The sequence below is a fragment of the Rhinolophus hipposideros genome (genome assembly GCF_964194185.1).
Source record: "Rhinolophus hipposideros genome assembly, chromosome: 15".
Taxonomy (NCBI): Eukaryota; Metazoa; Chordata; class Mammalia; order Chiroptera; family Rhinolophidae; genus Rhinolophus; species Rhinolophus hipposideros.
Window position 1 is genome coordinate 50,406,997 of NC_138061.1, and position 26,135 is coordinate 50,433,131.

Below are 26,135 nucleotides of genomic sequence, written 5' to 3' on the forward strand. Positions count from 1 at the left end.
GTTACTTATAAGGAAATCTAATTTTCATATGATTGTGGGTCGTTTTCATTCAGATGTGACGGTGGTGTATCAAAATGGGTTACCTGTGATATCTGTGAGGCTACCATCCCGGCGTGAACGCTGCCAGTTCACACTCAAACCTATCTCAGACTCTGTTGGTGTGTTTTTACGACAACTACAAGAAGAGGATCGGGGAATTGACAGAGTTGCAATCTATTCACCAGGTACGGTCACCTTTATTATTAATTCCCAACCATTTCCCCCCAAACTACTACTACTTATCACCACCACCACCACCACCACCACTACACACACACACACACACATACACACACACACACACAATATTTGTGTGTGTCAGCCTCTTCATCAATTCATTCCTCCCTTTCTTCCCCTTTTTTTAAATTTTTTAAAATTTCAGTTATGTAGTTTTTAAGTGCCTTACATTTTTCCCATTTTCACTTTGAAACATTTTAAATCTACAGAAAACTTAAAAAATTAATACAGTAAGTACCCATTTATCTTTCACTTGAATTCACCATTTGTTAACAACTTGCCGTGTTTCTAAAGTGTAAATATTTAAAATATATTTAATTCTCACCTCATCTAGTAATATAATTAGTAGACCAGTTTGGTGTTCTTCGCTAACCCTAGCATTCATCCCTACTGAATTATTGGAGTCTAATCACTGACCATACTGAAAAGTACTCTATATTAGAAAGCCTTATTTTTTTACTCAACCAACTTCCATCATAGACAAATCTAAGACATACATGCAGCTCTCCTAGTTACCCTAGATTTCCAACTGATGCCTATAAGTCTATGCAGTTATTTCACTGTTCATAAAGTTCTACCAGAAAAGCATGTTGTTAAATCTTCACTGACTTGAGACCACAAAAACAAAAAACCTCAGGCAATGTAAGCTTTGTTTAGCATACACTTGGAGATAAGGCAAAAAGTTAACTGAAATTTACAAGAAAAGGTGCAATTTTTAAAATCTATTTTGGGGATTGCTTTTTCTTGACCAGTCTTGAATAATTATGGACATACGACAAATTCAAATTTTCACATTAAATTTTTTCACAGATGGCGTTCGAGTCGCTGCCTCAACAGGAATAGACCTCCTCCTCCTTGATGACTTTAAGCTGGTCATTAATGACTTAACGTATCATGTACGACCACCAAAGAGAGGTAAAAAGTAACCCTGAGAAGGTCGGAGAAATGTGGAAGGGCTTTTGGAATGAACTTTCCCCTGGATTACCTTGAGAAACAGACAATATTCAAAGAACACTGAAAGCTTTACATACAGACCGTTTCAGTTGAAGAGCTCATTGAGTACCTGGTACTTGGCTTGTACACTGACTAAAGCTTAAATTCTACCCGACATCAGAAAGCTTTATTATCTGAGATTGTCACTTTGTTTCACATAAATGGATGTTCTACATAACTTAAGCTCCTTCCCTCCACACAAGTTAAAAGTCATATTAATATTATTTTAATAACATTATAGGGGGAATCTTTTTAAAATAAATTATGGACTTCCCTGTCCTCCTAAACATTTGTAATAGAAATTAATCCTTTTTTTTTCTTGATGGCTGAAAGTCAGCAGTCAGGTAGTCAATTATTGTACACTAATAGTCCTTAGGAACTCTGACATGTATATGTTTTTATGCAAAGAAGTAAGGTACTTGCCTCAGGAGTAAATTTTAAGAGGATGCCAAAAAACTTAGTAGTCAAGAGAAATAATATTTTAATACACTATTGCTTTAAAAAGTTAAAAAAAAAAAAACCATGATGAACAAAGTACCAAAATTTTAAATAGAGTCAGTATTGTTGATTTTTCTTTTCACCCCAGGGTTCAGTGTGGCTCTTAACAGTACTGGTGCTAAACAGCGCTCTGAAATAGCATTGTGAGTTGTCTCTTTTGGTCACTTTCTCCCTTTGCCCTTGATGTTTATTGTCACTTACTGCTGTTGTTAATGCTCCTTCCTCCACCACTACTCCCCCTGTCAGCCTCCTAGGACATTCCTATTTTCAATTCGGCTTTTAAGAACTATGTCTAATGTAGAAAAAGGTCTGAGATTGAATGCCTCCAAAGTTTGGTCTACATCTATTTACCTTTAAAATTTTTCCCTTTCGCTCTTACATGTTGCCCACTTTTCCTCCGCCCTGTATTCCTTTGCTCTTTCCTTAACTATGCCCCATTCTTCGTCATCTCAGTATTTGTTCATCTTTCCTCTGCCTAAGATTCCTTTCTCCTTTCTTCCTAACATCCTGTTTCCTCCTGTCAAAATCATCAGTGTCAGCCCTAACAGGAAGTCTTTAATAATCCTATTTCTTTCCCTGACTCCCAGCCAACCAGAAGTGATTAATCTCCTCTCTGAATTGTTCTTACTCCTTGAATGTGGAAATGCTTGATATGATATTGTATCCCCCACTCCCCATTGACTCAGGTGGTCATTCTGTATTGAATGAATTAAATGAGTTAACGTGGTAGCACTTTTGGTTATTCAGAAGCCAGATTCTCTTCTGTGTTCAAGCTCGTTGAGATGGAACTAGCGTGGAAAAAAGTATAGAAAAGTATAATAAGTATAGTAAGGATGGAAAAATATCCTTTAAATAGTAAGACAATACTGAATTAGATTTTATTAAGTTGAAATAATTGTCCATGTAGACCAGGGATTGTTAGCTATCTATTAGCTATGCTAATATGTTTTATCTTCTTTATTCCCTGATTCTTGGGCTAGAAATTTTCTTTAAAATAACAGAGGTACAGGTCTTATTTTATTGTTTTTCATTATGTTTTTTTAATTTGTGGTTTTATTTGCCCCCAGCTTTATTGACATAATTGACATATAATGTTGTGTGAGTTTAATACTACAGTGTAATGGTTTGATACATTTATATATTGTGAAATGATTACCACAATAGGATTAGTTAATATCCCCATCACCTAACATAATCACCATTTCTTTTTTGTGGTCAGAACATTTAACATCTCTCTTGGCAGCTTTCAAGTATATATTACAGTATTGTTAATGATAGTCATCATGTGTACATTAATTAGATCCTCAGCACTAACTCATCTTATAATCGGAAGCTTGGTACCCTTTGATCAACAGAACTACCACACGATTCAGCAATCCCACTTTGTGGTATATACCCAAAGGAAATGAAATCAGGATCTCAAAGAGATACCTGCACTGCTATGTTCATTGCAACATTATTCACAATAGCCAAGATATGGAATCAACCTAGATATTCAAATATGGATGAATGGATAAAGAAGATGTGGTACATACATACAGTGGAATATACATTCAGCCTTGAGAAAAGGAAATACTATCATTTCCAACAACATGATGGGCCTGGAGGGCATTATACTAAGAGAGAGAGAGAGAGAGAGAGAGAGAGAGAGAGAGAGAGAGAGAGAGAGAGAGAGAGAGAGAAGAGAGAGAGGGAAGGGAGGGAGGGAGGGAGGGAGGGAGGGAGGGAGAGAGAGAGAGAGAGAGAGAGTAAAATACCTGGAGTTCATTCTATTTAGATTTCCTATTAGCAAAATTTTTCAAGTTGACTAATATATTCCTATATAAAGTTTAACAATGAGCAAAGTTAAGATATGAGCTTCCATATATTATGTTGTCAAAAGCTAGAGGTATTTTAATCAATGAATAAGTACAACCATGTTGTCTACTATTGTGTTTTTCAAATAGAAATGAATGTTTTCATTTTCTTAAATACAGCTAACCCCAAGTTGAATAAGGAAAGTGACTTTAGAAATTGAAAAGGGGAGAAATTATATATGATTCTCTGGTAATCGATTTGGCAGCTTAATGACTCTGCTTGTCTATGTCCCAGAACTGTGTAACTTCTACCCAGTTTCCCTACAAGTCAATTAGAATGTGAAGTTTGCAAGGGTCAGAAGTCTATAATTCATGGAACTATTGTCAACTGAAGTGTGAAATTTGGTAAACTCAATAGCAGCATTGGTGTAAAATTTAAAAGACCTTTTTAATATTTAAATTCATACATCAACACTCTCTCAGCTCTGTTAATTAGCCAGTAAGAGATTATGCATTAGATACTGTTTCTCACAGAAGCTCAAATAATACTGTTTTAAGGCCACAAACACTTTATTTTTCCCACCTTTGAAAACATAGTAAAGAAAATCTTTTTCTTCTGATGAAATATAAAATAGGTTTTAATTTTGTTTCCACCATATTATCTCCAGCTCCTTGTCGGAAGAAGATATTGTTGGCATCCAAGTCACCGCATTTTTTCAAATAAGAGAGCAGGTTGAATTTCTATACTTGAGAGGGTTGCCAGTCATCCAGATGAGTAAGCACATTTCTCTTCCCCACATTGTAACTTTCTAGTGAAAACGCTAAATGGACAAAAGAAATTGAAGGCAGTAGGTGTTTGGTATCAGATCATTAGGATTTTTATCTGTATGTATGTATTTTATCTAATGAAAATTAAAATATCAGTTTGGTGCAAAAGTAATTGCAGTTTAAAAGGTCTTAAAAAGAATTGCAAAAACCGCAATTACTTTTGCACCAACCTAATAGCTCATGAAGGAAAACTTTTCCAGGACAGGATTTTTAAGTTTTGACACAATTTTTTTCTACTCACTCCTTCCTTACCCCCTTTAACTTTCACTTCTCTCACTTATTAATTTTCCCTGTTTATGGATAGCACATTAGAATTAATAGTGCTCTCTGAATGTGGTGTAGCAGTAAACCTTAACTTCAAACACTTCCACTAGGCACTGAGGATACAGGGCTGATTCATACAGGATCTAATATAGCCGCATTTAATGTTTATGTGGGATTGGTAGTCCTCAGGTATTACGGTACTTAAGTATTTACAACTCTTGTATCTAACCCCCAAACTGGAGGGAAGAGGCAGGGAAAAACTGAAATGGAGCAGAGGGGCAGGTCAGAGTGATAAGGCTAGTTTGCAAGCTCCATTGCAATCTTTTGGTTACTGTACCTGTATATGGCTGGATTCCCCTCTGACGACTGCAGGATGAACCTAGTAACTATTTTAGCAATTACCGTATTTTGCCATGTATATGCCCACTTTTTTGCCCAAATTTGTAAGGGAAAATTAGGATGCGCATTATACATGGGCAGTACTAATTCCATATCTATATAAATGTTTTTAATTATTTTATTTATGCTTATGAGTTAAAAGTGTAATTCAAAATCAATTATGATATCCGTATGCAAAATAATACCCTGGAATATGATAATTGATTTTGTTGAACTTATGAGGAACTTGCAACAACAAAGAGTTCTTGGCCTTCTATGGTGCGTAAATATCATAAATTTGTTATAGGTGTGTAAAATTTCCTGTGCCTTATATCTGGGTTTTGTAATTATTTGTGACATAAAATTTCTTGTACCATAAAATGTTAAAAAATATAATAAATGCTAAAATTCCTTTATAATACAAAAAGAAGTACCTAACTGTAAACAAATAAAAAATGTGAATTAAAAAATTAAAACGAAAGATTTCTGCCCTGTAAGTTTGGGCCAAAACGTGGGTGCACATTATACATGGAGCGCATTATACATGGCAAAATACGGTAGATGATTTTATTGTAACCTAATTAAATCTAGAGTGGAGGGGAGAATATGGAAAGGGAACACAAAAAGCCTTTTATCCTAGTCCATGTTGAAGTAGTAATTCACTACCTTCCTCTTAGTCTTGGGGAGGAAGAAAATATACTCTGTACCAATAGTGGTTGGAAGTTTTTATGCTAAGGAGAATCATTTTGATTGGTACCACTAAGCCCTTTACCCCATTATCCATCCAGAGGATATTGGAGACCTTATTTCTGCCCTTTTTTTCTTTTTCCTTTGTTAAATTTATTGAGGTGACAATGGTTAGTAAAATTACATAGGTTTTAAGTGTATATTTCTATAATACATCATCTGATGTCACATTGTGTGCTTACTACCACCCAGAGTCAGTCTCTTTCCATCACCAGGTATTTACCCTCTTCTACCATCCCCTCTCCCCTGTTACCCTCTGGTAACCACTAAACTGTTTTCTGTGATGGTGAGTTTTTGTTTCTTTGTATCCTTTGTTGCTTTCAGTTTTATATCCCACATATGAGTGAAGTATATGGTTCTCGACCTTTTATGTCTTATTTTGCTTAGCATAATAATCTTAAGATCCAGCCATATTGTCAGAAATGGCAGTATTTCATCTTATGACAGAGTAGTATTCCACTGTGTATATATACCACATCTTCTTTATCCAATCATCTATTGAAGGACGCTTTGGTTGTTTCCATGTCTTGGCCACCGTCAATAAAGCTGCAATGAACATTGGAGCACATATATCTTTACAGATAAATGTTTTCAGATTTTTGGGGGTAGATACCAAGGAAAGGGATTGCTAGGTCATACGGTAATTCTATTCTTAATTTTTAAAGGAAACTCCATGCTATTTTTCATAATGGCTGTGCCAATTTACATTCTTCCCAACAGTGTATATGGGTTCCTTTTTCTCCACAGCTTCTCCAACACTTGTTATTATTTGTCTTGTTTTAGTGATAGCCATTCTAACAGGTGTGAGGTGATATCTCATTGTGGTTTTGATTTGCGTTTCCCTGATAGTTAGTGAAGTTGAGCTTTTTTTTTCATGTATCTGTTGGTCATTTGTATGTCTTGTTGGGAAAAGTGTCTGTTCAGGTTCTGTGCCCATTTTGTAATTGTTTGTTTTTTGTTGTTGTTGAATTGTATGAGTTCTTCATATGTTTTGGATATTAGCCCCTTATTAAAGACATTGTTTGCAAATATCTTCTCCCATTCAGTTGGTTGCCTCTTTATTTTGTTGATGGTTTATTTGCTGTGCAGATGCTTTTTAGATTGATATAGATCCATTCATTTATTTTAGCTTTTACTTCTCTTGCATTTGAGGTCAAATTCATAAAATCCTCTTCAAACCCAAGGTCCATAACTTTAGTACCTATGTTTTCTTCTATGTATTTTATTGTTTCAGGTGTATGTTTAGGTCTTTGATCCATTTTGAGTTAATTTTGGTATATGGTGACAGATAACTGCCTAGTTTCATTCTTTTGCATGTGGCTTTCCAGTTTTCCCAGCACCATTTATAGACTAGGCTTTTTTTTCTCCATTGTATGTTTTTGGCTCCTTTGTCAAAAATAATCTGCACATATATATGTGGGTTTATTTCTGAGTTTTCAATTCTATTCCATTGGTCTGTGTACCAGTTTTTCTGCCAGTACCATGCTGTTTTGATTATTGTCACTTTGTAGTACGAGCTGACATCAGGGAATGTGATACCTCCAGCCTTGTTCTTTTTTCTTAGGATTGCTTTTGCTATTCGGGGTCTTTTGTGATTTCATACAAATCTGATGATTTTTTGTTTTTTTCTTTAAAAAATGCCATTGGGATTTTAAGAGGGATTACATTAAATCTGTATATTGCTTTGAGTAATATGGCCATTTTAACCATGTTGATTATTCCAATCCATGAACATGGAATATCTTTTCATTTCTTTGTGTCTTCAATTTCTTTTAAGAATGTCTTATAGTATTCAGCATATAGGTTCTTCACATCCTTTGTTAAGTTTATTCCTAGGAATTTTATTCTTTCTGTTGCAATTGCAAAAGGAATTATTTTTCATATCTGTTTCTGAAATTTTGTTGTTACTATATAGGAATGAAATGGATTTTTGTATGTTGATTTTGAAGCCAGCAATTTTACTGTATTCATTTGTTGTTTCTAATAGCTTTTTGGTGGAGTCTTTAGGGTTTTCTATACAAAGAATCATGCCATCTGCAAAAAGTAACAATTTAATTTCTTCATTCCCAATTTGGATGCCTTTTATTTCTTTCTTTTGCCTGATTGCTCTGGCTAGGCCTTCCAATACTATGTTGAATAACAGTGGTGATAGAGGACAACCCTGTCTTGTTCCTGAATGTAGAGCAAAAGGCTTCAGTTTTTCACTTTTAATTATGATGTTAGCTGAGGGTTTGTCATATACGGCCTTTATTATGTTAAGGTATTTTCCTTCTATACCTATTTTATTGAGTGTTTTAATCATAAATCGATGTTGTATCTTGTCAAATGCTTTTTCTGCATCTATTACTATATAATCATATGATTTCTATCTTTTGTTTATGTGGTATATCACATTGATTGGTTTGTATATGTTGAACTATCTTTGTGCCTCTGGGATGAACCCTACTTGATCATAATGTATATAATCTTTTTAATGTATTGTTGTATTCGATTTGCCAGAATTTTGTTTCTGGCAAATTTTTGCAATATCTCTGTATTCATCAGAGATATTGGTCTGTAATTTTCTTTTTTCGTGTTATCCTTACCTGGTTTGGTATCAGAGTAATGTTGGTCTCATAAAATGAGTTAGTAAGTATTACCTCTTCTTCAGTTTTTGGAAGAGTTTGAGCAGGACAGATGTGAGATCCTCTTTGAATGTTTGGTAGAATTCGCTAGTGAAGCCATCAGGTCTATCCTTTTGCTTTTGGGAAGATTTTAGGATAACATTCAATTTCCTTAACATTGATCAGTCTATTTAAATTTTCCAGTTCTTTGTGATTCAGTCTAGGAAGGTTATATGGTTCTAAGAGCTTGTCCATTTCTTCTAAGTTATTGAATTTGGTAGCATGTAGTCCTTCGTAGTATTCTAGTATGATCTTTTGTATTTGTGTGGTATCTATGGTAATTTCTCCTCTTTCATTACTGATTTTGTTTACTTGTGTCTTTTTTTATCTTAGTGAGTCTAGCCAATGGTTTGTTGATTTTATTAATCTTTTCAAAGAACCAGCTCTTTGTTGCACTGATTTTTTTCTGTTGTCTTTTTGTTCTCTATTTCATTTAGTTCTGCTCTAATTTGTATTATATTTCCTTTCATCTGCTGATTTGGGATTTTATTTGTTCTTCTTTTTCTAGTTCTTTAAAGTGTAATGTTAGGTTTTTTTCTATCTTGATGATGTAAATAACTTGAGAAAAAAGGTTAAACAGAAAAATCAAATACCAACAATAATGAAGGCCTTATCAGAGACTCAAATAGCTGAAGTCCTTCCCAAACCATTTTAGTAGCTGAAAAGACTTTCAGTTCCCATTATGTTAGCACATCTCTCTGCCCTTCTGTACTTTAATTATCCTGGCACTGATGGCATGTGCAGAAACATTAATATGCATCTGGTTGCATACACCAATCATCCAAAAGTGTTTTTAAGCCATTAGTACATTTATCTTGTCATTTTCTGTAATTTCATCTCCAGATACGTGGGCAGATTTTTTTAGGGTCAGAGGTTTTCCTCCACCATGATAATACTTGGGACCATATTCTTCCTGTCAACAAAATCTAACAAAATAAAGCCTAGTCCCTTGAGTTTGCCAAGGCTTTACTAATGTCTGATCTGAAAAATAACTCTTATTTTCAGCCAGGTCTAGAATTGATCATCTGTGAGATTGATCATCTATGAATTATCATTTTATAGTCTTATCATTTAGAAGATATTGTGGTTGCACGTTAGTTTTTTTATTTGTCTTGAATAGATAATACATTCACAAGTTCAATTCTCAAAGTCAAAGAATGTATGGGGGAAGTTTTCTCATCCCTATTCCACAGCCATCCTTTTCTCCTCTGTACCAGCAAGCACTGTTCTTAGTTTCTTGTATGTCCTACTAGAGTAGTTAATGCATTCATAAGCAAATATGAATGCATAATCTTTTTTTCATTTTTATGCAAATAATAGCGTATCCTGCATACTGTTTGTATCAGTCAAGGTTCAACTGGGGAAGTAGAGCCACATGAAAATTATGGAATAAAAAATTATAGGAATGAAACCTTGTGTAATAGTAGATGAAGCTGAAGAAGTGAGAGTCTGAAAAGAGAGCTTGGGATATCTGAGAAAAGTCAGCAGTTTTTAAGCGATGGCACAGAAGGACAAATCAAAACTTGACAAAGAACCCGAAAATTCAGGTGTATCCAACTATTAGGATAAGGAGGACAGCAAAGGAGGGCTGAGAGAGAAATTCCTAGGACAGTGTTGTTAAGTAGAAGTTTCTGTGATGATGAAAATGTTTCATTTCTACACTGTCCAATGGTAGTCATAGTCACATGTGGTTAGTGAGCACTTAAAATGTGACCAGTGTGACTGAGGAACTAAGTTTTTGTACCTAGTACAGCAATGTTGGTTAATCTTATCTATCTGGGACTCAAATTCCACATTTATAAATTGTGGACACCAACTTTACTCATGCTTTTATTAGGAGGATAGATAACATGCAGCAGTGTATGTGATAGGATTTTGTTAACCACACATAATTTATACCTACTTAAGGAATGGCCTTTTTGAAAGGGGACCAAGCTTGCAGAAGAACTATGAATATTGGTATAGCAGAAACGTTATAACTCAACTCGAGGCCTGGCGGTCAAGAAACATGGATTCTGCCACTTCCATATGACATTCTATTATAGACAAGTTGTTGCCTTCTGGAGTGTAGTTTCCTCTTCTGGTAACTTTAGAAAGTGTAAAGCCCTATGCAAACGTGAGCTGCAACTTGAGTGCAAAGAAGACCCTGTCAACACAGATGGTTTCTAGAGATCAAAGAGTTCTTGATTTTATCTGTTCCCATTAACACATTTTTTAAATGTGCAAATTTTTGCACATTTGCTGAAGCGTGCAAGATGCTATGCTAGGTGCTATATCCCCTTTTACTGTATCAGCTCTTATCTAATCCAATTTGCTACCTCTTTGAATTTTGTATTGATTGAATTTCTGTGATAGCTGTACTAAAGGACATCTTTGAAGAATATTTGAAATATATGGCTCATTTTGATTTAGAAAAAGCTGACCTTGTGCCGTACCTAACAAAATACCACACTTGAGGCTAATATTCTAAAACAAAAGCTTTAATTCTGGTGCTTTTATTTTAAATTCCTTGACAGCTGAGGTCAGCTAATTTTTTTATTAGATTCTCAAAACATAATTTTTAGATTTCTGGAAACACTACTCACAGAAGAGGATATTGAATCAAAGAATTGAATCTTTTAGCCTGTCAGTCATTCTTATAACTTCATGCCCTTTACAGTATAATATTGAGGCCATACAGTTATTCTGTAACTTTCCCCAACAGGTATGCCAGGGGAAAGTTGTATGGGAGCTAAGTTTATTAGGATAATGGTATTTTTATTTATACCTTTGTATTTACAAATTTTAAATACTGTGTAGTTTTTTCTCAGGTGTTACTAAAGGGAAAAAAAATCACCAATTGAAATGGTAAGGCCACAGATAAATTATAGATCAGCATTTTAATAAGCATGAAAGTCAGATTGATTCTAAACCTCTCTACTAGTTTTTAACATTTCGCCTTAATTTTTTTATCTTTATCTAATGAAGATTATTTTTGTTATTATTTGTAGCCTCTTGTGTAGCAGTTAGACTTCCAAGAATATAATGGTGAAGGTTGGTTTCAAATTTTTCAAGTTTCTCAAATATACTTTCTAGAATTTGTAGATACCTCTTTTTAAAAAAGGAACTATCACTTTTCTTCGGTCAAGTTTCCCAAATATACTTTCTAGGATTTGTAGATACCTCTTTTTTAAAAAGGAACTATCACTTTCCTTCGGTCTCATACTGAAAGTGGGATCCCAGTAGTGGATGAATCGCCTTGTTCTTATGGTCTGATAGCCCCAGGAATAGCAACTCTTCACGTAAGGCATACGTTAAAAAAGAAAAATGTAACCCCTTTCTTTCAGAACTCTTAAGCCACGAAAATGCAGCAACGCTGAACGATGTAAAGACACTAGTCCAGCAGCTATACACCACGTTGAGCATCGAGCAGCACCAGCTAACCAAGGAAAGGGAGCTTATCGAAAGATTAGAGGATCTCAAAGAGCAGCTGGCGCCCCTGGAAAAGGTGCACATTCAAATCTCAGATTTTTCTCTTCATTGGTATTTTCTCCAGAGCATATATGTTTGCTTTTTTTTCACCTCCAAGTTTTATGTAATTGAGCTGTGTCAATCAAACTAGTCCACTAGTTTTGAGGACTGAAGCACAAGAAAGTGCCCATCAAAGTTAAGAAGGGACTTAAAAAAAAATAGGTTGAGCTTTGATAATGGACTTAGAGCTTTGAGGTCTGTCTGCTCTTAACCTGATTTACCACCTTTACAACGAAGATTGGAATAACTGCTGATCCAGAAAGGTTCTAAGTACAGTGGATAATGATTTTAGTCAAGTTAAGTATTAATATTGTATGGAATATTATGTAGCTGTTAAAAATGATTATGTAGACCTAATATGCTATTAGGTGAAAACTATTCATGATATTTTATGAAAACTAAATTATAAAACAGTGCATATTAGTGTATACTATGATACCAATTTTTAAATGTATTATGCTTATAGTTATACATATTTATGTCTTTTAAATATACATACAAATATATAAAGAAAAAATTAGAAGGAATATATTCCAAAATGCTAATAGAGTAGTAGGATTATGATGGAATTTTCTTCTTTTCTGAATGTTTTAGAGTGAACATGTGTCATCCTTATTTTTTAATAATGATGCAAATATTTCCATTTAAATAAATTAGACTATATATTAGAGATTAAGAAATGGAACAAATGCTCTTCAATATTGTGCTCTTTCTGATGTATTTAAAAATAGTCAACACATAGCTCAAGATTGTTCTCCTTAAATTTAAGACCTTAGAAAGTTGTGATAAATTAAACTTGAGAATCTGTTGTGAAGGCGGATGAGATTTAAATTTGATATTTTCAAAAGGTAAAGCATTTTTAGTGTACCAGCTATAACAAAATAATTATCCTATACTGAATATTTACTGTATGCCAAAAAATGCACTAATTATTTTACCTGTATTCTGTTATATACTCCGTAATGAAATTGATGGTGACTTGCAATCAGAGCCTGAACTCAGCTGGTCTGAATCCAGAGTCCATACTCTGGCTCACTGTGCTGGTTTCCCCCCACTAGGCACTTTAAGTAAAAACTGATAATATATTAAATCATGTATGCAACAGTGAGAGAGCATTGGCATGTTTTCATTTCCCTCTTTTCAAAGAAAGTAATCTTGTAGTTGGCTGAAGAGCTGTTGAAACTAACTTATTCACTCCCGTAGTTTTACCATCTTTTCAGCCACTTCTAGGATAACACATAAAACACAAGTGTCCTAAAAAATAATATTACCCCCATAGATACGGAGTACCACATAGGCACGTAGTCGATGGAATTGTAACAGCTGCATTCGATGTCAGAGGGGTAGTAGATTGGGATGTTATCCCTTTGCAAGGGTTGTAAATGTCTTAACTGTTACATTGTTGTGTACACCTGAAACTGAAAAACAAAATAAAATAAATAAATATATTACCCCCATAAAATATTTTATTCAATGAAAACTACACATACTATTTAAGAAGACAAGCTATATGTAATAGTATTGAGCCTAACTTGTATCTTGATTATGAGCCCTGTTTCTTTAGTGAACATAGAACCATTTAAATTAGCATTTTAAATTGATTCTAAGTCCAAGTGCCTGACAACTGATTGCTCATGTGTGCCCCGTAGGTCCGAATTGAGATTAGCAGAAAAGCTGAGAAGAGGACCACTTTGGTGCTATGGGGTGGACTTGCCTACATGGCCACACAGTTTGGCATTTTAGCCCGGCTGACCTGGTGGGAATATTCCTGGGACATCATGGAACCGGTCACCTATTTCATCACTTATGGAAGTGCCATGGCAATGTATGCATATTTTGTAATCACACGCCAGGTAAGAATTCCTCTTCAAGTAACTTTGTATGAGCTAGTAGTAATGAAGTTTTTGTTGTTAAAGTAGTTCTCTTTCTTTCATATTCTTTAAGTACTCGTTTATCAATTTTGCTTCTGTTGTTAGACCTGTGATCACAGGCCTAGTTATATATGGGAAAATGAAAGCCAAAAAAAGTTCTTTAATCTTTCTAGGCCTCCCAAACTTGTCTAGTAGGACAGTTGTAAACTGTCCGTGTTCTGTCAGTGTTCAGAGTCTCCAGCACCTCGTCCCATGTCTAGCTCATACTGGTCCCTCTGTGTGAACAAAACCGAACAGCCAGCTCAGTTGTAAATAATCCCAGCTCTGGACAGGGCTCGCGTATGTCTGTCTGTCTGTCTTTCTGTGTTTCCTTTTCCCCTCTCTCTTCTCCCTCCCACCCTTTTCCCTCTCCGCTCTCCCTTTCTCTTATATATACACTCCTTTGATAGTTCTTTTTATGTGTTGCTTGAAGTCCAAACTCCTTAGCCGGCTATTGTCTTTGCTGGTCACTACCTGTCTTTTCCAAATGTCTGTTAATCCCCCGTGTGTGTTCTAAACAGATAAAATTATATTCTTTATTCCCTCCAAATGCCCTGAGTTGTCCACTATCTCATTTCTTACTTCACACATTTTGTCACCTGGGGATGTTCTCCCTATAGATGTCTACCTGTCATATTTCAAGGTTTACTTAAATGCTTATCTTTCATGAACCTTTGCCCGGTTACCTACAGCCAACCTTGAACTTTTCTTGTTCTGAATTCCTATAAGCAGATTGTGCCTCTCAGTTCACTCATACTATGCTGTCTTGTATTATAATTATTTATGTATAATGTCTTTTCCCCTCTACTAGACTATGATATATTTTGAGGCGAGGCATTTAGTTTCTTCAATTTTTATTGCCTACCACGGTGCCCATATCCTCAGTAGCCTATCTGTCCTACTATTTAGATGCTGTACTTCTGTGATTCCCTTCTGTGAATGCACTTTTGCTGCCCCCAAGCAACAAGTTGCAAAATAGCAGTAGTCAATAATTTGTCCTGTCAATTCCACAACTGTCATTTACATTCTACTCCAGCAAACCGCTTCAATAGCCATTCAGGACTTTCTTTCTTAGAACTGTCCTACTTATAATACAAATTAGTATGCTAATTTCTGACCACAACTGATCTTTTTTCTAGCCCTTTTGTTCACTCACTAGCTCCTTTGACTTCCTCCAGATCTTTAGGCTCCTGATACCTCTCTTAACTTTTCACCATCACCTTCCTCATATGTTGCTTCCTTTTCTATCCACCTTAGACCATAGTGTCATTCTCTTCTTAATATCTTACAATCTTTACCCCACTGTTTTTCCATCATATGTACTCTATAAATTCCTAATCTTGAGTGAGTCTAGCCATTTATCCTATATCCAGGCTAGAGAAAAATCATATAATAGTGTAGAATAGGGCACTGCTTGTGTTTCTAATTAGATTTCCTTCCCCCACAAACCCATGATAGTTATTCTAGGACTTCACATTAAGCTCCCAGGCCACCCTTAATCTTGCCTCCTTCTTCTAGAAAATTGATATTAACAGATATAAGCTCTCTAATTCCCAGACTCTGTGAGTTGAACAATATCTGTACCTATTGTCACACTGTTTCCTTCAAGCTCAAATAAAAGTGGCATTTGCTTGTTCAGGGCTGTCTCCTCCACCTGTTTTTAAACCCACCCACCCCCTCCTCTGTACTTCCAGTATCCCACTCCAGTTTATTTTTTGCATTCTCTCTGTTCTCAACTTCTCCCTTTTTGAATTTCTTTCCTTCATAACCAAGCAGTCTACATCTCTTCTCACTTATTATCAAATCACCAAATTTCCAGAAAAGTCTAGCATATAATTGCTTAGTAAATTCTTATTGCCCAAAAGAGAGAACATAGAATAGATTTAAATAAATTTATTTCTGTGTACATTTACATTCTAAGCAAAGATAGGTAAGTAGCCTAGTAACAGCAGCTTAGATAAAAATAGAGGGCTTTCTCTCAAGTTTTTACTCTAACAATTATCCCTTCAGTCAGTGTTACTTGATTCATACCTCAATTCTGTCTATTTTTAAAATGCTTCCATAATCCCTTTCGATACTGTTCATCCATTGTCTGTCATCAATAATAATGATTTATTTCTGCTTCTAGTATGGCATATAAGTAATCAGACCAATATTCCCATTAGGAAAAATTAGAATAATTAGACAAAACACATCTGCCTGTGGAGACACTATAAAGCTAACAAGATAGCAAAAATTACCAGGCAAGGACCAAAAGAAGTGGAGTCCCAGGAAGGTAAACCTGATATTAGGTATGCTTATTCCTCTGGGCATTTATATTGATTAAGGAGAATAAAGCTGAGAGGCCAAGAAGCTGAGCCATATTTGATCATCTAGAAGAACCAAAGCCATAGAAATTGGTGTCCAGGGATCACTACAGTACGTGAAACACTTTTGCTTTTGTTTGGAGTCTCTGAAGGCTAGCATTGTAGAATATGATGAACCTGTTGTGGGTTCTCTCAGAGACGATAGCTCATCTTCAATCATTTCAATCCCATAAATTAGATTGAGGTAGTCCTAGGGTATTGGTAATCACAGAGTGCTCACAGGTTTCAGGCAAAAGTGAACATAAATCATCCCTGAGAAGAGAAGGCAAAAAAAGATATGAAAGATACAGAGATTGGAAAGAAAGAGAACTGATGTTATTTGCAAATTTTGTACATTAAAAATAATACAGAAACATGTACAGATAATTGGTTAGAATCCCAAAGTGAGTTTCATAAGGTTACTGGATACAAGGTAAATTTGCATATTTCAATTGTGTAATTGTATGCCAGAAACAGTTAGAAAATGAAACTTTTTAAAAGATACAGCTTAAAACGACTTTTAAAGATACCTAGAAGTAAATCGTATAAAAGATGTGCAAAGTCTCTAATGCACAAAAACATAAAATTAAAGACTTGAAATGAGATAGTATGTTAGAAAAATAAATATTACAAAAATGTTAGTTCCATCCAAACTGATCTGTTTGATTCAGTGCAATCCCATCAAAATTCCAGCAGATTTGGGGTTTGGGGAAGAGATTTAAATAAATCTACTTCTGAATTTTATATGGAGATGTAAAGGACAAAGGAAAGCCAAGAAACTCCTGAAGAAAAATTAGGTAAGAGAATTTTCTCTAACAGCTATGGAAGACTGTATAGCTTTAGTTATAGCACTACAGTAAGTAAGACAGTGGCACAAGGGTAGACAGATAGTCCAAAGGAATAAAAGAGAGAATACAGAAATAGACCCTGCATAAATGAACTTTTGGTTTTAAAAAGATAGCACTACAAAGAAAGGAGAATCTTTTTTGATAAGTGGTGCTAGGATAATTGAATATCAATATAAAAAACATGAACCAACCCCATCCTTACATTGTAAACAAAAATTAATTCCAGATGGATTATAGATCTAAATATTAAAGGTAACCCAATAAAACTCCTGGAAGATTATATAAGAGAATATCTTAACTACTGTGGAATAAGAAATGACTTCTTACACAGAAGGAAAAGTGCTAACCATAAAGATAAGAATGATAAGTAAGACTATATTAAAATTAAGAACTTCTGTTTATTAAAGGATATCATAAAGAAGGTTAACAGACTGAGAGGAGTTATTTGCAGTACATGTATTCAACAAAGCATCTATGTCCAGAATGTATAAACAAGTTCTACAAATCAGTAAGAAAAAGACAATCCAATAGAAAAAAAAATAAAAGGTGTAAATAGGCACATCTGAAAGAGGATATGCAAATGGCAAATGATACATGAAATAAAAAAACCCTCAACCTCATGAGTAATCTGGAAAATGCTATGTATTTCTAAGAAAAATGAACCCATGTCCACTGAAAACTTTTACATAACTGTTCATAGCAATATTATTCATAAGTCAAAAAGTGGAAATAACCCATATGTCTGTCAGTTGATGAACGGATAAAACGTGGTCCATTCAATGGAGTATTATTTGGCAAAAAAAAGAAATGAAGTACTGATACATGCCACAAATGGATGAACCTTGAAATAAGTCAGACACAAAGACTATATGTTGAATGATTCCATTTATATGGAATGTTGAGAATAGGCAAATCTATAGAGTCAGAAAGAAGATTAGTATTATAGTTGCCTAGAAGTGACTGTTAAAGAACACATGGTTTCTTTGGGGGATGACGAAAATGTTCTAAAATTGATTATAGTAATAGTTGTGTAACTTTGTGAGTATACTAAATTGAATATTATACTTTAAATGGGTGAATTTGTATGGTATGTGAATTATATCTCTGTAAAGCTATTTTTTAAAAATGAGGTAGTAGTTCAGTACATATACCAGAATGGCTAACGTTTTAAAAAACTGGTAATACCAAGAGTTGGCAAGAATATAGAGTGATGGAAACTCTCATATGGTGCTGATGGGACAACCATTTTGGAAGCCTGTTTGATATCACTTCTTAAATTTGAATGTTTGTGTACTCTGTGACCTAGGATTTCCACTTATAAGTAAGTGTATTATCCCCCAACAGAAGAGGTAAGTCCAGAAACTTCTTGGCGGCATTATTCATAGTAATCCAAACCTGGAAACAACCCAAAGTCTTCCCATAGTACATTAGATAAATAAATTGTGATGTAGTCATACAACAGAATATAACATAGCAAGAGAAATGAATAGACTACAGCTACACACAAAAGATGAATCTCACAAACATGGTATTGAGTGAAAGTAGCCATATACAATACATACTGTCTGACTCCATTTATTTATTATTATTATTATTATTCGTTTCAGGTGTACAAAACAATGTAATAGTTAGATATCATTTATATCCCTCACAAAGTGATAACTCCCCTCCCCCAATCTACTACCCCTCTGACATCATATATAGCTGTTACAGTTCCACTGACTCTATTCCTTATGCTGTACTCCACATCCTGTGACCGTATCCTGTGACTACTATATATATATATATATATATATATATATATATATATATATATATATATATATATATATATATATATAAAAACTTGTAGTTGACATTCATTATTATTCATCTTCAGGTGTACACTGCAGTGGTCAGGCCTCTACACCATCCATGAAGTGGTCTCCCTAATAAGAGAAGTGTCCATTAGATACCCTACAAAAAAAATCTGTACAGCATTATTGATTATGTCCCCCAAACTGTCTTTCATATCCCCGTGGCAATCTTGTGGTTACTGATTGTGCTTTCTAATTTCCTCACCTTTTCCCTCATCCCCACCCCCTCCCATCTAGCAGCTCTGTTTTTCCTCTATTTCTCTGAGACTGTTTCTGATGACTCCATTTTTATAAAAGTCAAAAAATATGTAAAACTAAGCTGGAGAGCTCAGGGGGATGTATACCTAAGTAGGGAAGCTATAAAGAAAGCAAGAAAATAATTATAATAAAAGTCAAGATAATTGATTATTTTGAGGGAAGAAGGAAGGGTTAGTAATTAGGAAGGGGCAGAAGGGGAGTTTCTGGGTTGTTGGCAGTATTCTATTTTTTTAATCTGGTGATGATTTGTTGTGAAACATTTTTGTTTTGTGTGCTCTTCCATGTGTTTCACAATAAAAATGTTTAAGAAATAATTAAAAATTTAACAGCACATGTCAGTATATATCTTTATATGTGTGCATATGTATTGAATCTAATCAACAGTTAGTAAATATTTACTTTGTGAAATGGTATTCTAAGGACTAATAATTTAATTACTCCTTTATTTTTGTAGGAGTATATTTATCCAGAAGCCAGAGACAGACAATACTTATTATTTTTCCATAAAGGAGCCAAAAAGTCACGTTTTGACCTAGAGAAATACAATCAACTCAAGGATGCAATTGCTCAGGTAAGTTTTCCAAAAATAAAATTTAATAAATCCCAGCCCCATCTCGCATGGCTTTATTATTATTACCTCATAACCACATTACTGCAATGGGTAAACTCTGAAAGACTGACCCAACTCTCTTCTTCCTATATAAATTATTCCTCAATTGATAAAAATGACTATTTTAGCATGGACACCTCTCTAAAAAGTTTTATAACACAAGCAGGTGAAAAAAAAATGATCGGTTCTAGCTATCCTCTTAACACTAGCATATTGAAGTTTTAGACCTATTTTTCTTTTTTTCTTTTTGTTTCTTCAGCAGTCTATTTTTACTTTTCTCTTTGTTTTAAATCTTTCTACAATAATTGACCCAAAGATTTCTCACCTAAAATGTGTGGTAGCAATGGCACAAAAATAAAATGCAGGTAAGAGAGAGACTACTAGAAATTTTTGCCGGGCGCAGGTGAGAGATTATTGAACTAGAACATGATTTTTTAAAAGATTGATATATTTCATTTTTCATAATCATTATCTCTTTCAGATTTCTGAGTGTGCCTCCCTCACTCTAATATATTGATTTTGGTGAATAAATCCTCATTTCTATTCTCCATAGTCTTTTATGACTAGAGGTTTTTCAAGAATCTCTAGAAGCTCTTCCATCCTCTTTAATGTTCTGTTGCTCTTCTCTGGACCTCCTCTGCTTTTTCTGTCCCTGATTGTTGATGGGGTTGTGCTTTGAATAGGCTTAATTCATCTTCCCACCTTGGCCAAAGAGGACTCATGTCTTCTGTTGCTCTGTGTGAGTGGTTCGCAGCTGAAGGGAATGCAACAGAATCATCTCTCAGCTATTAATAATACAGATGCTTAATACATCTGATAAGGGGTTAATATCCAAAATTTATTAAAAACTCATATACCTCATTACCATAAAAACACACAATATAATTAAAAAATGGGAATAGGACCTGAATAGACATTTCTCCAAGAGGACATAAAGGTAGCCAATAGACATATGAAAAGAGGCTCAATGTCACTCATCATCAGGAAAATGCAAATTAAAATCACAGATACCACTTTACTCCTATCAGAATGGCTGTCGATAAATCAACAAACAACAAGTATTGTTGAGGATGTAGAGAAAGGGGAACACTTGTGCACTGTTGGTGGGATTGCAGGTTGGTGCAGCCACTGTGGAAAACAGTATGGAGGTTCCTCAAAAAATTAAAACTAGAACTACCTTATGACCCGGCAATTCCACTCCTGGGTATCTGTCCAAAGAAATCCAAAACACGAATTTGAAAAGATATATGCACCTCTATGTTTGCTGCAGCGCTATTCACAATAGCCAAGATACAGAAACAACCGAAATGCCTATCACTAGACAATTGGATAAAGAAATTCTGGTACATTTATACAATGGAATATTACTCAACCACAAAAAAGAATGAAATCTTATCATTTGCAATAACATGGATGGACCTAGAGGATATGATGCTGAGTGAAATAAGTCAGATTGAGAAAGATAAACACCATATGATCTCACTTACATGTAGCATCCAAAGAACAGAATAAACAAAACAGAAATAGACTCAGATACAGAGAACAAACTGATGGTTGCTAGATGGAAGGGGGGCTGCAAGATAGGTGAGAAAGGTGAAGGGATTAGGAAATACAAATTGGTAGTTACAGGGGCGGCCAGATGACTCGGTTAGAGCGCGAGCTCTGAACAAAAGGGTTGCCAATTCGATTCCCACATGGGCCAGTGAGCTGCACCCTCCACAACTAGATTGAAGACAACGAGCTGCCGCTGAGCTTCCAGAGGGGCAGCCGGATGGCTCAGTTGGTTAGAGCACGGGCTCTCAACATCAAGGTTGCCGGTTCAATTCCCACATGGGATGGTGGGCTGTGCCCCCTGCAACTAAAGATTGAAAACGGCGACTGGACTTGGAGCTGAGCTGCGCCCTCCACTAGATTGAAGGACAACCACTTGGAGCTGATGGGCCCTGGAGAAACACACTGTTCCCCAATATTCCCCAATAAAAATTAAAAAAAAAAATTGGTAGTTACAAAATAGTCACAGGGGTGTGAAATACAGCATGGGGAAGAGAATCAGTAATATTATAAAAACTATATATAGTGTCAGATGTGTACTAGGCTTATCAGAGGTATTACTTCATAAATTATATAAACAACTAACCATTACATTGTACACCTGAAACTAATATAAAATAATATTGAATGTCAACTATAATTTAAAAATAAGTAGTCACGGGATGTAAAGAACAGCATAGGGAATATAGTCAATGGTATTGTAATAGTATGTATGGTATCAGATGGGTAGTAGACTTGTTGGGGTGATCACTTTGAGGAGTGTAAATGTCTAATCACTATGTTGTTTTGTACACCTGAAACTAAAAAAAAACAAACAAAACAAATACAGCTGCTTAAGTCCCACCGCAAGCCTATTAATCCAGCTTCTCAGGGGTGATGGTCAAGCATATATGAGTTTTGAAAGTACTGCAGTTGACTATGCATCCCCATTTTAAAAATTACTAGCTACTGATACATTAAACAGCTGTTGGATAAACAACAAAACCCCTTTGGGCCGGCTCAGGTGGTTAGAGCTCCATGCTCCTGACTCTGAAGGCTGCCGGTTCGATTCCCACATGGGCCAGTGGGCTCTCAACCACAAGGCTGCCAGTTCAATTTCTCGACTCCTGCAAGGGATGGTGGGCTGCGCCCCCTGCAACTGGCAGCGGCAACTGGACCTAGAGCTGAGCTGCGCCCTCCACAACTAAGACTGAAGGACAACAACTTGAAGCTGAACAGCACCCTCCACAACCAAGATTGAAAGGACAACAACTTGACTTGGAAAAAAGTCCTGGAAGTACACACTGTTCCCCCAATAAAGTCCTGTTCCCCTTCCCCAATAAAATCTTAAAAAAAAAAAAAAAAAAAAACACTTGAGCAGCACAAATTAAAGTTCTAGCTCCAGGCAAAGGTTTGTGAAGGGCTTCTCTGGAAAAAGCCACCACCAAGGTGTCTCAAATGCTCCCCATATTCTTGAGCCCCCGAGTCCTGCCCTATTGATAACACAGTCTTTCTGGAGGCTCTGTTTACAACTGAAACTGCTAGAACAGACTTTGGTTTTGGTCCCCCTTTGTTGTCCTTTCAAGCCCTTTGCCTCTGAGGCACTCTTATTTTGAGAGTAATTGAGATGATTTCTCTAACTCATAGTAAAGAAAGAAAATTTCCTCTTCTCAGGAGACAGTAATATCATTGAAATCTTCATTAGCTGGTTTTTCTCACCTTTTGTTTCTATTTTAGGCAGAAATGGACCTTAAGAGACTGAGAGACCCATTACAAGTACATCTACCCCTCCGACAAATTGGTGAAAAAGATTGATCTGCAAAGAGCCTCTGAATCCCGGCAGAACGAACACCTGTTTATAACTATTGCCTTTTTAATTAAAGCATTGCAGGTGGAAGCTGGGATCATGTTGGGGTGGAGGGTTTTTACCTTTAATCAAAAAACAAAAACAGAAAGGATCTTAGGGAAGAAAGGAATGTTAAAAATCTGAGGATCAGGCTTTGTGAAATATAAGCTCAAAGGGCTTAGTGAATATTGTCTTAATCAAGCATCTCAGTTCCTAGATGAAAATGACACATTATCTAGTTGAGAGATTCATAAAGAGAAAATGAGGCTGGGGTGTTTGTTTCTTGCATCTTTGCAGGGTCAGCAAAACAGTGACACACCAGCACCCTACTCAACTCTATTTTCTTTTAATTTAACTTTTCTTATTTTTGACATAGGAGTAAATAAATACACCGGAAAAGCAAGTCCTTAAGATATGTGGGTGGCAAACAGAGTCTGAGCCCATGTCATTAGCATTTATTTTAAATTGGACGCAGCCTCTACAAAGTTAACCAGGAATGTCTCCCACTTGTGCCCCTTTTCTGACCACCCATACCTGCTGGTTACACTAATTTCATCCATATGATAATTGGAACCAACTTATGACTGTTTGATAATTGACACTTTGGATTATTATCCCTTAATACCTTCTTAAATGTCTGTATATTCCAGTGCTCTGGATCAGTATCGAGAAATCATTGGCAACACTGCATGAGATTTTGTTTTGTTTTCTTTTGTTTTTTACTACTTAACCTTTAAGAGGAGGCAGAATTTTCCTCTAACTATTCCATAGATATTCCCCTCTCCCTCTACAATTCAAATCAGAGGGGGAGTGTTCAGATGTATTACCAAATCAGGAAGACGTAAGATTTACAAATTGGCTAAAAATCATGGCTTTGTAGCCATTTCAGAACCAGAGTAATTTCATTGCTGTTCATCTGCTTGTGTGACAGCATTCCAGGCCACCCAGATGGCGCTGCCTTGTCTGGAGGCTTTGTTATTCTCGAAGGACACACACACACACACTTCCAGTTTGTGAGCCCTCCCACCTCCACCACTTCAGTCGTTGTATATCAAGTGTGTGGATCTCAAAGGGTGCAATTTATCTTTATACAGGAATACATTTTTATGGCTTCTTTCAACCTACCCTCTTCACCCAATTTTTTCTTAAATTGAGAGAAAGAAGCATTAATCTTATACTCTATCAAAATATTTTCTACCATATTTCCAGATGACATCTACACTTGAGGAATCAAAGGAATCTGTGTCTAATATTCTGTTTTTAATTACAGAACATTACAGAATATGTGGGGGCAGGATGGAGAGGTTGATGGGGCTTGCCACACAGTTGATTGGCTTTTTTTCTTTCACATGATTCATAGCTCCTCATTGTGGCAAGGGGTTTCTTTCTTTTATACTTTCTCCTTTGGGATTCTTGTGTATGAAAAAGAAAAGCTTTTAAATGACAAACCCAGACTCCAGGTGCCTTGCAGAGGTTGAAGGCCAGCCAGGATTGCTGCTGCTGCTGCTCCTGCCACCACCCCTTCCACTGGCATGATGGAATGAAAGGATGCATGTCTCCACTTCCTAGCCCCCCCCCATTTCCTTCCCCTGCGCCCCCCTAGTCATTCAACCTCTTCCTTCATTTATTTTTGTTAAGTTGTGTGAATTATTTTTGAACCATTTATCCTGTTTGTGTGCAGGGTTTTTAAGAAGAAACAGCACAGTGCAATGAGCAAATCCTTTCAGGGTGTGTGGGAGGCGAGGGAGAAAGGATGGACATCAAAAAAAGTCCTTTAAACAAATAGCAAAATATTGAACATGTATAAAATCCTGTATCATTTATGAAATATGTATAAAAAGCAATGTACCTTCTGGAACAATAAATACTTATTCAATTTTTGAACTGCAGCATCTCATATTTTGAAGAAAAACTCAAAAATATAAACTTATTTTCCTGTGATTCTTGGTCTCCTAGGACCTATATTTTAAAAACAAGCATTCATTAATTCTTCCTGAACCTAAGAATGGTCAGTAGCTTTCTAATTTTCAAAAGCCACCTGAGCTTACGTGACCTGTACAACCATAATAAAACCAATGGCAGCATAGAGACAAATATCATTATCGCCTGATTAACAGAAAAAATCTCTATTATTTAAGGTCACCAGATTGCCCAATGTGGTCTCCCAGACTTCAGAAAGTTGTTCAAGGATGAACAAATATTAAATATTCATTATTTTAAGGGTTTATATCAAATTTTATATCAAAAAGGAAAATGTCACATGCTGCCTAGCCCATCAAAGGCATATCAACAAGCATGTATTAAATAAAAGAAAAATCATTTGATTATATCAAAAGATGCAGAAAAGGCATTTGATGAGATACAACACTGATTTACAATTAAAACACTCAATAAAACAGATATAGAAGGAAAGTACCTCAACATAATAGAGGCCACATATGACAAACCCTTAGCTAATAAGCTCAATAGTGAGAAAACTGAAAGTGTTTCCTCTACGATCAGGAGCAAGACAAGGATGCCCACTCTTGCCATTGTTACACGACAGAGTACTTCAAGTCCTCGCCAGAGCCATCAGGCAAGAGAGGAAGAAAAGGCATCCTAATGGGAAATGAAGAAGTACAACTCAGTATTTGCAGATGACATGATTGTATATATAGAAAACCCTAAAGACTCCCCAAAAAGACTATTAGAAACAATAAGCAAATATAGTAAAGCTGCAGGATATAAAATCAATGTACAAAACTCTGTTGTGTTCCTATATACTAACAATGAAATATTGGAAAAAAGAAATGAAGAAAACAATCCCATTTGCAATTGCAACAAAAAGGATAAAATGCCTAGGAATAAGCTTAACGAATGAAGTAAAGGACCTATACGCTGAAAGCTACAAGACATTGTTGAAAGAAATTGAAGAAGACACAAAGAAATGGAAATACATTTTCTGTTCATGTGTTGGAAGAATTAACATAATTTAAATGG

At 35.6% G+C, this 26,135-nt stretch overlaps 1 protein-coding gene across 1 annotated transcript in view; it reads left to right on the forward strand.

Moving 5' to 3' along the window:
* Nucleotides 1-25,930, forward strand: part of MCU (mitochondrial calcium uniporter) — a 185,299-nt gene extending 159,369 nt beyond the window's left edge. Inside the window, exons 3-8 of the mRNA XM_081074359.1 lie at nucleotides 54-224; nucleotides 1,087-1,191; nucleotides 11,770-11,930; nucleotides 13,603-13,806; nucleotides 19,625-19,741; nucleotides 23,048-25,930. Coding sequence (XP_080930485.1) covers nucleotides 54-224; nucleotides 1,087-1,191; nucleotides 11,770-11,930; nucleotides 13,603-13,806; nucleotides 19,625-19,741; nucleotides 23,048-23,125 — 836 coding nt within the window. The 3' untranslated portion in view covers nucleotides 23,126-25,930. The remainder of the gene's footprint in view (nucleotides 1-53; nucleotides 225-1,086; nucleotides 1,192-11,769; nucleotides 11,931-13,602; nucleotides 13,807-19,624; nucleotides 19,742-23,047) is intronic.
* The last annotated feature ends 205 nt before the right edge of the window (nucleotides 25,931-26,135 follow it).